The 12542-nt window shown below is 40.0% G+C and overlaps 1 protein-coding gene across 1 annotated transcript in view; it reads right to left on the bottom strand.

The window, feature by feature from the left end:
• The window catches only part of LOC116995366 (anoctamin-2-like), a 147936-nt gene that overhangs the window by 90305 nt on the left and 45089 nt on the right, over positions 1-12542 (bottom strand). The window contains exon 11 of the mRNA XM_033058045.1: positions 838-972. Within this exon, the coding sequence (XP_032913936.1) occupies positions 838-972 (135 nt within the window). The remainder of the gene's footprint in view (positions 1-837; positions 973-12542) is intronic.

The following is a 12542-nucleotide window of genomic DNA, read 5'->3' on the forward strand; positions in this document are numbered from 1 at the left end:
CCCAGCCTCACAGGGAACAATTCCTCCCCAATATCCAATCTAACCCTGCCCTCTGTCAGTGTGAAGCCATTGCCCCTTGTCCTGTCACTCCAGGCCCTTGTCCAGTCACTCCAGGCCCTTGCCCAGAGTCTCTCTCCATCTTTCCTGTGGCTCCCTTCAGGCACTGCAAGGCCACAGTGAGGTCACCCCAAAGCCTTCTCCTCTCCAGGCTGAACAATCCCAATTCCCTGAGCCTTTGCTCCCAGCAGAGCTGCTCCATCCCTCTGATCCCTTTGTGTCCCTGCTCTGGCCTGGCTCCAGTAGCTCCCTGTAATTCCTCTGCTGGGATCTCAGGGCTGGAGGAGCTCTGTAGGTGGGGCTCAGCAGAGAGGGGCAGAATTACATCTCTTGATCTACTGGCATTTGCTAAATCTTGTAACTATTGTTCATCTTACTTGTATAAATGGTCTGATTTTTTAAAAAAATAAGAATAAAGTGTTCCAAGAGTCGTAGACAGTGTTTTCATTCATTTCAGTGAGCTTTACATAACGACTTTCTGAATGAGCAGTTTGCTATTTGCACTCATAAAAAGCAAATTAATATCTTAGAAAACAAACTCAATATAGTGGACTCACTACACATTCCTGTTTCGGGAGGTAAGACACTGACCAGTCAAATAAATGTGTGACCTTCAAATGCTGTTCTATGCCTCTGTGCTTATAATGCTTGCAGGGCTGGTAATGATACATCACTGCACTTCAGACAAGCGAAAACCAGTTATTCTCACTACAGATTAACAAGAAAAAGCATAGTCTTATAATTTTCAAATAACAAATCATGGATCACAGGTAAGCTTACCTAGGAATGTCACTTTCGATGGTTACACATCCATATAGAAATACAATAATCCCAACTACTGAAGATGGAATGAGGAATTCTGTGTATAAACCCAGCCATGCAAAATAAAGTCCTATCTTTTCTCCAAAATACTTCCTGAAAAAGAAGAAAAAAAATAAGAAAAAGCACATGACAAGGGTATCATTTTCAAATGTGTTTTAAAGCTACTAAACAGTCACAGAAAGTTAAAATACAAATTGTGAAGGACATTAATGAAAGCCCTGAGGATCTTGAAGACAATAGGAACAAATGCAGGGAATTATTTTGGCATTTGGAAGTTTGGGCTTCTCTGTTCTGAGAAATTAAAGACAGTTCTGGATCATTCTCCTGAACTGAAATTAAGTAGGTATCATTGCAATACATAATATGTGTTCAGAGAAGACTGTGGTCTTTGCATCTCTTAAAAAAAGTCATTGAAATAGGAAGAAACATTGGAAAATAATTGGCTTCTCAGAGGAGCACATTAATTTTTGCCTCTGTAGTACTCCTGGATTCAGTTAGTGAGAGTCACAGAAATGACATCTTGGGACCATACTGACAACATCCTCTAATATCTTAAAAGATGACTAATCTGGAACTGCTGCTAAAGGAGGGAAGTTTACTTGTGCACTTAACACTGGCTTTTCAGAAAGAATATTTCTGTCAGGTTAACAGCCCTTGGACAGCTGGTTAGAAAAAACAGTGGAACAGCCCACTGCAGATGTTGATAAATAAGTGGTAGAACTCAGCCCAACATCTTCATGAATCACACTGCAACAAGTAAACTAAGCATGAATGAATCTCACTGATCATTCCAAAGCACAGTTAGGAGCGATTACAAATATTGCAAAACCCAAAGCGCTTCATAGAACTCAAGAATCTCCAAAATTTAGATACAAAGCAACAAGGTTAAAAACATTTCACAAGCCAGAGGGGAAGATGGAGCAGTGTTGGACAGAAAGCAGCTATACAGAGAGCACTCAGGGCATGACATGGAGTGTGAGTCAGGGAGACATTTACACTTTGATTGCAGCAAAAATTAAAATAAACTCATGATATCATGTTGAAAGATAAGACTTGGTCCTCATAAAGGTTGATCCTAGTTTGAGATTTATTCTGATCCCATTTACCTCAGGGAAGTTTTATCCAAATTAAGTACCCCAGATTAAAATAATTCCTACTGAAAATTATTAAATTACATTTTTGGAGGCATAAACTGAAATTTTCTACTACAGAAGTTGGGTCTAAGAGCCAGACTGCTCGTGCCACAGGAGAGACAGTGCAGGAGTGTAACCATGGCAGAGAGCCAAGGGACAAGAAGACAAGCCTCCACAGTCACTTCCAGCTCAGATGAAATGAATAAGAGAAGTAACAGTGAGGGGCTTTTATTACTACAGATCCTGCTGTCGTTCTCACACCATCACAGCTGCAACTAACTCCACATTTCCAGGCTCTCCCATGGAAAACTGGCAGGGCAATCCTGCCTATTTCAATTTTGCCTTCCATGAGTGCCTCTATTTTCTCATGTCTAACCGAACTTGCTTGTGCTTTAGAAAGGACACATCCTAAAGGGGAAAGCCAAACAAAAGCATTTTGAGGTAATACACAGACAACATTATCTTCAGTATGAGATGTCATCCAGAAGCTGGGAAATTTCAGGAATCTTCTAGGAAAAGAGTACAACCCCTACACCTGATGTTGCAAGGTATCCTAACTGTGAAATATCAAACAGCACAAGTGAAATCATACAGTGTGGCTTGCATGGCAATAACGTCAGATGTGAATCACCTTGGGACAATGGATTTGAAGAGATTACAAGGAAATACAACATTATATGATACAGTATATTTTATGAAATACTAAATATAAATATTGGTGTTGCAAATACAAGCTATATAATGTGGGACTGCTCTCTGTCCTGGTACATGCCAGATAATTTCAGAGGTAATTATAAGAAGCAGCTTTCCTTTGTTTTCACATTTGAAAATAAATACATATTTTAATATACCTATGTGTTAATATACTATGTTGTAAATAGAGTTTGCTTAATACACACGTTTTAATACACTCTTTTTAATATGAAGTGAGAAGAAATACTTTATTGAAATATAGAACTAACCAGAAGGCCTACAGTTTTTCTTCAAGCCTCCTGTGTGCGTCAACAAACAGCAGCTATGGTGTTGGAACAGCACAAGATAGAGGGAAACTCCATTTGCTCTCAAGTTTCCTTCTACTGGGGAGTGACCACCTTAAATTTGACACTAAAGCAGGAAAAGGAGGACCAGAGGGACTTTATTCTGATCATGTCTTCTTCCTGCTTCCTTGTTTGTAGAGATGGGCAATGGACACAGCTAGTAAAGCATTTGAAATAGCTCAGAGCAGGCACAAAGAAATTGTCCACAATCTAAGCTGTTCAAAACTCTCTGTTCTTTTGACAAAAGGCCACAAATTAGCACAGAAAAGGTTCAAATGCCAGCAACACTATAGAGCAGCAGATCAGGGTCAGGGAAGTTCAAGTTTATGGCTCAAGAGGCTTCCCCTCAATTTTTAAGTCTTCCAGTGATTAATGTAATCTGTAACTTATAAAATGAAGGGTCGCTATTTGTATCCATGCCAAAAGAAAGTGAGAAGAGCTCAACAATGTCCTGGCAGTATGGAAAAAAAGCAGTTGCCAAGAAGAAAACTGCACTGTGTTTTGTGGCTTAACTGTTTTGAAAAAGGAAAATTATTAAGGTATTGTGCCCCAACTCAGTCCACCAATGTGCCGGAAAGTGAAATAATCTAAGGAGAAGCAATGACAGAGCTTGGAAACATAATGAACAATTTAGATATGAGTTTATCAAGTCAGAAGAACAAAGGAAATAGACATGTCCTTTCTTTGACACATCCCAAGAACTCTTCTCTGGTTCCTCTGAACAGGAGTCAAGGCTCTGCAAACTCCTGTGACCCCCTGTACCAACATCTACTGCAGCTGCTGCTGGATTCAGTAGTGAATGAACAGAGGGGAGAAAAAATGTGTGCTTCAAGGGTAGAGGAAGATGTAAGTCAAGGAAAAGTATTTTTACAAGTTTTTATATATTTACACCAAGAACTTGGCATGTTCTCTCATTTACATTGGGATAAAACCAGTCTGACTTTATTATCCTACGGGAATTACCCGTGATTTATGCTGGCATGGCAAAAGAGGAGAATTGAGACCAGAGTCTTACCCTACCTCAGTAGCTAATTCACATCTGCCTCACATATATCCAGGCAAAGCTAAGGACTAATCCTTTCCAAAGTGTGCTGCTCATGGATAATGCAGAATGCCACCAAAAAAGTGTGCCCCTGGCTTTGTATGAGCCTTATTTCTGCATTAGGGAAATGCCCCTTTATATACACATATTCCATGGAGGCAGGAGTTATCCCCAAACTAAAGGCCAAATGGGTTTATAAAGAATGTGTACTGCTCCTATCAGGAGCAACACCCAAGGCTTTTGTTCTGTGTGTTGATACATCATAAAGTGAAATTTTGTGCCTTTCATTTTAGAAGATGTTATAAAGGTTGGTTAAATGGCCAACTACCAAGTACTGAGAATCATGTCTTTAAGGAAAGATTTGGTCAAATTACCCATAATTCCTGAACTGGCTGAACACAAGCTGCTCTTCCAGCAGATTATCAGAAACAGCATGAAAAACTCCCAGCAGCAGCAACAACAACCACCTGTAGAAAGTGTTCTAGAAAGTAATTCCCTCCCAGAATTAGAAGTGTTGAGGAGGCCACAGCAGAAATGTTGGCTCAGTTCCCTCTGGTTCACCCATATAACACTAAAACCAGACATCTGCAATGCACTTTGGTCTGTCTGGTTGCAAAACCAACATCAAAAAGAACAACTGATTATTAAACCCTCTGCTTGCACGTTGGTCACAGTGCTCCCGTGCCAAGTTGTGCAATTCATAAATAGACTAAGGTTTAGGAAAGGGGGGAGAAAGAGAAGGAAAAAAACTCTTCAGTTTTGACTCTGTGAAAACAAGTGTGGGTACCTGGAATGTGAATGAAGCGTGTGGTGCGTGACACACGCTGGAAAAAACTCTGGAGATGCTCAGGAACAAAGCTAAAAAAGCGAGGAAAAGGCGCTTGTGGACACTGAGTCACCTAACGGAGAAATCTGCGCAGAACTCTTCAGTTTTTAAATTTCCATACCCACTCTAGGCCAGCTGTCGCTTCACATTTCCATTTCATTCCACCACCCCTTTGATGGAGGAGTCGTTTAGATGCAATAATTTCTCTGCAAAACTAAATTGATTTACAGCTGCCTCTTGGGTAGGTTTCCCCTGTGCAGAGGGTCAACCAAGTCACACTTATTACTAATGCCTTCAAAATAAACTTATTTGCACAATTTGGGGGTGAAATTCTGGAGTTTCTGCCACTGGGGAAAAGGACAAGCAGCTTAGTTTCATGTCAGAAATGAAATCTTTACTGCCAGGGCTATTTAAAACTTTCTTTCCCCATCCAGGTGCACATTCCCTCTCTGACCCACAGCAACAGTCCCCAGGAACACAATTTATTCTTTCAGGGCTTTTGCAACCAGAAGAACCTCTTCCATTATGCTGCAGGTAGAACTGTGACTACCCTTAGAAAGTGAGAAGCCATTTCTAGCACATGCTAAGTTCAGAACACAGATATTTACTTTGGTTTTGAGACAACAGTTCCCAACAGCAGAAGTTTCCTTTCAGACTTCTTTCAGAAAGACTGCTGGAGTATAGGAAAAGGCCCAGTCACTACCAGTTGATCAGGAACATTGCTGAACACCCCAAGATTTCACTCCAGGTAGAGCTGCCTATGTCCAAACTTTTCTGGATTTGCCATTTTTTCTTCACTTGAAAATTTTCTCAGGGCAAGACTCGAGCATTTATTACAACCATCTGGGACACCTGGGTGGAATTACTGCTCAGCAGCAGCACTGAGGCTGCTGTGAATCCAGAGATCTTGGAGATTTCCACCATGGTTGTGCCTGACAGCACATATTCCATCCAGGCAGTCTCAAGAAGGAACATATCAGTGCTAAATCCAGATACACAGAGAGTGCACCAAATGGAGCAAATATGGAAGCCAAGAAAAGATCCTGGCAGAAGACAATCACCCTTGGAACAAAGTGCCAAGAGGCTGAAAAACTTTTTTTATTAAAATTTTAAGAGGGGGAAAAAATAACAACTACAGAACCTCAAATAAATTGCAATGCATCTGAGTTGGAGATAGGAAAGAACTGTCCTTTAGAAAGGCCAGCTGGTTCTGCATAGAGAAAACAAAGAAAGACTTTGTCCAAGGTAAAAGCACTTTTTTTTTCCTTCTACTGGGCATAAAAACCAAGAATGTCCAGTAGAGACTGATTAAAAGTGTGTTTTTCAATAGAGTTTAGAACCTGACCCTTTTCCTCTGAAAACAAATGAAGAAATGTGCCACCAGAGCCATTTAATCAAGCCCTTTTCACTAAAGTTTTTGTTTGAAAGCATAATGTAACAAATATTTGCTCTGTCCTCCAATGGTACTTAAGTTTGGAGTCAAACTTGCCTAAATTACAGATACATTTCTCTTTTAAGACACTTTGGAATTGTAATTGTGATTCCTTACAGGAGACAAAAAATCCACTGTCAAAATATTTCAAGTCCACGGAGAACAGAAATTGAGAATTTTATTTAGAGGTAGAGCTATGTTTTTCCCTAGGATTTTTTTTTGGCTCTTAAGACAAATTACTCTTCAGCACAGGAACAGGGAGAAGTTGATGTGCATGGAGAAAGGGGATATTCAAGTTCTCAAATTCTAGTTGATTCAAAAACCATGGGGAAATATTATTATTAATAATGCTAATAATTTATGATAATAATTAATAACAATAGTCAGGATTTGTGTATTCAATGCAATTTAAAATAGCAAAAGGCCAAACCTTATCCTACAAAGAAATAAAACTAGGACAAGCCACTCTTTGAGCCTCACAGATTCACGAACCTTATGCTTCCATTCCAAGAAACTGTCAGAATACAGCTGGAAGTGCATAGCTTGTGGTGATGGATTATAAACTGAAAAAAAAGCTTTGTTTACTGACTGCAGGAGAAAGAACAATAGAAGCATAATAAGTAGACATGTAATGTGACTGAGACAGAAATTAAGGCAGACAACTGCCAAATGGATAAGCAAACAACAAAATGCTGGGTAGTCAGAAGCACTGTAATTGCATTCTCCTCTCTGTTCTGGGACAATACAAAACTTCAGAACAGGTTTGAAAGGATTAAGTGCCTGATTACACTATTCAGTTGATGTTTCCTGACATGTGCTTAGCGTTAAAAAGTTCTGAATGTCCCTCAGCCTGCAGAAGCCACAGTACACCTTGCTCAGGGAAGGCATTTTCAGCAGGAGTTCTTTGCCTGTCACATCCAAGAATTTATGCATAAGACAACCTGTGGACTCTCTCCCTCTCCTCACCTTTCTTTAAGTTATTCTCTCTTTATTTAGAAGTTTTTTAAAATATCAGTAACGTTCCCAACCTGGAAAATTAAAAATCCATGGCTACCTGAGGCTAATTCAAAGCTAAGGGGAGTCAATCAGAGCTTACCTGTGAGGAAGGAAGTTTCATTTTCTAAACAACTCTCAAAAGAGCACTAAGTGACAATCTATGCAAGAAGTGATTCATTCAGTTATACAGATAATACATTCTTCATAATAAGTAAATACAAATGAAGAGTAACCTATTTAATATTAATCAGTCTTTCTTTCAGACTTTCTTTTAAGAAAGGAGGTTACTTTGTCTTTTTCTTCCAATTTTTTTAATACCTATTACAACTTGCTTTTCTGCCTTTTTGAACAAATGTGAGGTCATTGACATCTCATCACTTCCCTAATCTCTATTTCCACAAGATAATTTGCATGATTTTATTCATCTAATTTAACAAGAGTTTGAACCTCAAATACTGGCGTCTTTTCCTAAATATCTTTCATTTATAGTAACGAATATTTCATGAGAGCTTTCTTGCTTTTCAAGTTAATATAGCTAACTCTTACTGCAGAGCCTGCATTCATTTCATGTATTTATTTTAGTAAGTAGGTCCTTGTTAGCGCTTGCACAGTGTTCCTGCTGTCAGATAGACACCATCTGCTGGCTAACGAACAGATGTATCATTTCCAATTAAAAACAAGTATAAAAAATTTTCTTTTAGTCACCTTGGTGGAAGGGGGTTGGGTCAGGGAATACTGAAGCAAGTTGGACATCCATAAGTCCACAGGCCCTGACGGGATGCACCCACGAGGGCTGAGGGAGCTGGCAGATGTCATTGCAAGGCAGCTCCTGATAATCTTTGATTGGACATGGCAACAGGGAGAAGTTTCTAAAAGTTGGAGGAAAACAAATGTCACCCCCATTTTCAAAAAGGGCAAGAAGAAGGACCTATTGAACTACAGGCTAATCTACCTCACTCTCATTTGTGCCCATCACTTCTTGTCACAGGACACAGCTGAGAAGAGCCTGGCTCCATCCATTTCTTACGTCCTGCTCAACATGGCATAAAAATCTCAATTTTTCTGCTCTCTGTACTGACTGTGGAAGTTCACAGATTTGCCATATGGAAAGCTTTCCTTAAGTTTGTGTTTTCTGGGCATAATTTTTATGTGGTGCCCAGTTCTTGATCTCTTCCCTTGCGATCCTGGTTTTGTCCAACGTCACAGACAAGTTACAGGATCAGACAAAGCCATGGCCTGTTCTAATATAACTTATGGACAGAGAGAATCCTCATACAAAACATCTTAGTATGGGGCAATACCTTTAAACCAGAAATGGGTTGGTCTTGACCCTTGGTCAGCATTCAGGAGCCAGAAAAGAACTTTCTCTCAGCCCAGGAAGGCACAGCCAGAACCTCCTACAGAGATTAAGAGCAGTTCTACAAGAAAGATCTGTAGCCACCCAAATGCAGCAACTGTTTTCTACTCCCTGCAGTTCCCAGCCACACACACTTGTAGATGTCTACAAATATTCACATGCAGGTAAATATTTAAATGTGCTTGACTTCTGTTTCCAAATGTGGTCTCTCACCTCTGTCTTTTTTACTCCTCCAGCCTGAAAGAACAAACTTCCATTACCTATCAAAATATGCTGATGTCACCTCCAAAGACACCTTTTGGATGGAACCTGTCAGTCATGTCCATTCAAAAATATAAGTTTCTGGCTGTGAAATTTAGGCACTATCATTCAGGCACTATTGAACTTAGCCTGAGAGAGTTCTTAACACAAAGAAAACTGAACTCTAGCTGCCTACAAAACTCCACAGTCCAAGGGGGAGACCCCAGGAAGTTGTGCTACAACCTCAGTCATCAGAGACTTGACTTTGCACAAGTCCTGATGTAGATATGTGCATCTTCTGCTGGACTAGCTTTTGAAAATCCCACTGCAGGAGGGAGGAATCCGGGTGGTAATGAGGATCCTACTGCTCAGACAGTAATCTGAAGCCTGGGAATTATGTTTATCAGAAGGCAGGGATCTGCTTTTCCTCACCACTACAATCCAAGCCTACTGGTTTAAAATTCCATCTCTCATACAAGCAACAATAAATAAGACCAAACGCTTGCCAAAAGAGACAGAGAGAAGCACTTCCTACAGGACTGGCAAAGTCTGTGAAATGCAGAGCTGTAAGTAAATCATCTCACTCCAGTCACAGGCCTGCATCCAGAAGAATAATTCAACTCAAATTCCTTGGTGATTTATGCACCACGAGCAAAACCCCTCTGCTTTGTAATAAACAATGGCTGGAGCACTTGGGTAAGGCCTGTGATGAGAAGTTCTAGTGAGGGGAGGGAAAGCTCCCTGCAACTCAGCTCAAAAGTACTGCCCTAGCATCAAACTCCTAAAGTGCAGAAGACCATTTTCATGGATGTACAGCATGATAATAAAGTCCATTCATAAATAAACTGGGGTTGTGGGGGGGTAATGAGATCACGGAAAAGGAGAAAAGATATAATGATGGGGAAATGTTCATTTTTCTCCAGCTCAGACTCTGCTCCAGAGTCCCATATGCTTCTGGCCCCCTCCAGGAAGTTCTCTGCCATAAAACCTGGCAGGAAGGACATCAAGGATGAGTGGATGCAGGCACAGCACTTCCCCCTGCACCTAGAGCTTTAGTGATGATGAACTGTGAGCTGGACATATCGCATGTTGGGAAGGAGTCTTCACCGTACACTTTCTTGGAACTATAAAAATATGTTTGCCTCCAAGTGCAAAAGGGTTACAGCAGAAGATCTGCTCAGATTGTTGCCTCAGGCATGTGTTTGGCAGAGCTTTGGAAAGAAGCTGGATGGACAAGTGCCAAAGACACTGGTAGAGCTCATGGGCATTTTTCTACTTAGTGTAGAGCTGTGTTTGCTCCATTACTGCACTTTCCCAGGCTTAAAGCTGTTTTCTCTTTTTCCTAGCACAGAATTCCTTGCAGACAGCCTCAGCATCTCTGTGAACATTGAAGATTTGCCTGCTAAAGACAGGGAAGAATTGCAGGGACACAGTGCATCAGAGAGAGTTGTTCAGTCCTTGTGAAATAACCAGATGCTGCAAGGCTGCTTCTGCCAAAGCGGTTCCATTTCGCACAAAAAAAAAAAAAGGAAAAAGAAAAAAAAGAAAAAATAAAAAAGAAAAAAGAAAAAAGAAAAAAGAAAAAAGAAAAAAGAAAAAAGAAAAAAGAAAAAAAAGAAAAAAGGAAAAGGAAAAAAGAAAAAAAGGGGAAAAAAAAGTATATATATTTGGTGAGATTAATTCACAATAATAACAGAAGAGGGACAGGGAAGATGAGGAATTAAAGCATACAAGAGAATCACTGCTTTGAGGATCAATAACCCCAAAGTTAGCATAAGCAGTGACTCAACAACATTTCCCCTGGGACTGGGCATCACTGGCTTTATTTTCAAGTCCTGAGAATTCTAGACAGTATGTGGAACAAAAAAGAGATGAAGATGTGACTACAAATCAGGGTAGTGAACAAAGAAATAATTTGTTCAGCCATTAGGCAGGATAGAAGGGCTCAGCTGGGGCAAGCTGTACCACAAATTGATCTTAACCACATTTTTGCAGAGGAAGAAACACCTATCTATAAAGACAATAAAAACAACAATTTAGCAGAGCTCCCTGTTCTTATTTTATCTCTCTTTTAAAACTCCCCTAAGTAGGGTAAGCACATACATCCAGGTTTGGGGGTTTTTTTGGTGAAGATTGATGAAAGAAGCAAAAGGTCAAAAGGTAAACCAGTACTGACAATTTGGGTGCCTGTTTGCTTACATCGAGCACTGTGAGACACTCAAAGAGAAGGCAAGTTTCCAGAGCTCAGACAGTCAAACTTTGGATCACAGGTCTGTCACTGCTTTAGAAACTGCCAGGAGAAGCAAGCTCCAGGCTTTAGAAACACAGCATTCATGGCAGGAACAGGGGGGGGACTGGGGATGCTCAGTCAAGGGCAAGTTCAACATGGGTACCTCACAATGAAAGGCCAGAATTCATTACACAGAGGTGAAGCAATTTTCCATACCAAAGGAAAACACAGTTAAAGATAGGAAGGAGGGAATATATTAGCTAGACAGTTTGACTAACAGAAACTCCCAAGTTTTGATTTATGTTCTATACTCTATAAATAATATTTTAGTTAACACACTTTCCTACCTGCTCCTGCAAAAAGAGTTATTGCATACACAGTCTCAATCTTTACATGTCATCCCTGTTTCAGGCTTTACAGTAAGAGGCATTTTGAGCTTTGAAAGCAATCATGCTATAGATAATGTAGCCTGTTAGCTACTAAGAACTTTGGTGAAGTTCTAGAAATGGAGAATAAAAATTAAAATATTAAAAACCATTAGAAAATGAGCTGGGGCCTTATAGAAGCAGTGATGTTAAAATAAACTCCACCACAATTAGAAATGAGCCAACTCTGCTTGATTTTCGTGGTGTGAGGTAATCTTATGTTAACAGATCAAGAGATAAAAATGTAACCTCCTCTCTACAAGTATGGTCTGCTCCTGGAATTTCAGTTCCTACATGGTTTTCCAGCTGCAGGTGCTTCAAGATGCCCTTTAAGAGGAAAACGTGCCAGTTTTCCATGAGTTAAGGTTTTGTCTCAGAAGGAAAACCACCTCTTGGTGACACTGTAACCTCAGATTACTCCCTGTCATTTAGAGCTCCTCATTGATAAATGTTGCATTACAACCAGAAATAAAATTTATTATTAATTTCTACTGCACTTCTTACACTTGTGTGTATTTTCTTGACTTGCTGTAAGTACTTGCTGTACTGCTGAAAGACAAAAAAAACCAATGACTGTAAATAAGATCAAGGAATATTTGGTCCAAAGGGGGGGTGAAAATGTCTGCAAAGTGGTGCAATGTTGGAAGAGTTGAAGCTGTGTGATCTCCATCCCAGCATATTTCAAAATGCATGAGCAATTTGATCTGGCTTTCAAAAGCAGATCTGTTTTGAGCAGAGAGAAGGTCTAAGGAGAACCTATTAATTCTAAAATCATGTTGTCAAAACTTTGATTAATATTCAATAGCAGGTAAAAATATAAAACCTGCTTTCTTTATGCAAGGTCATAGAACTCTTAGGGAGCATCCTCCCTGTCTCTGGATCAACAGTAGCATCCCTGCAGAACTTGTTAAAATCTGAGTTTGAACTCATCTTCATCCGAGAAAA

Source organism: Catharus ustulatus, chromosome 4 (genome assembly GCF_009819885.2).
Source record: "Catharus ustulatus isolate bCatUst1 chromosome 4, bCatUst1.pri.v2, whole genome shotgun sequence".
Classification (NCBI taxonomy): domain Eukaryota; kingdom Metazoa; phylum Chordata; class Aves; order Passeriformes; family Turdidae; genus Catharus; species Catharus ustulatus.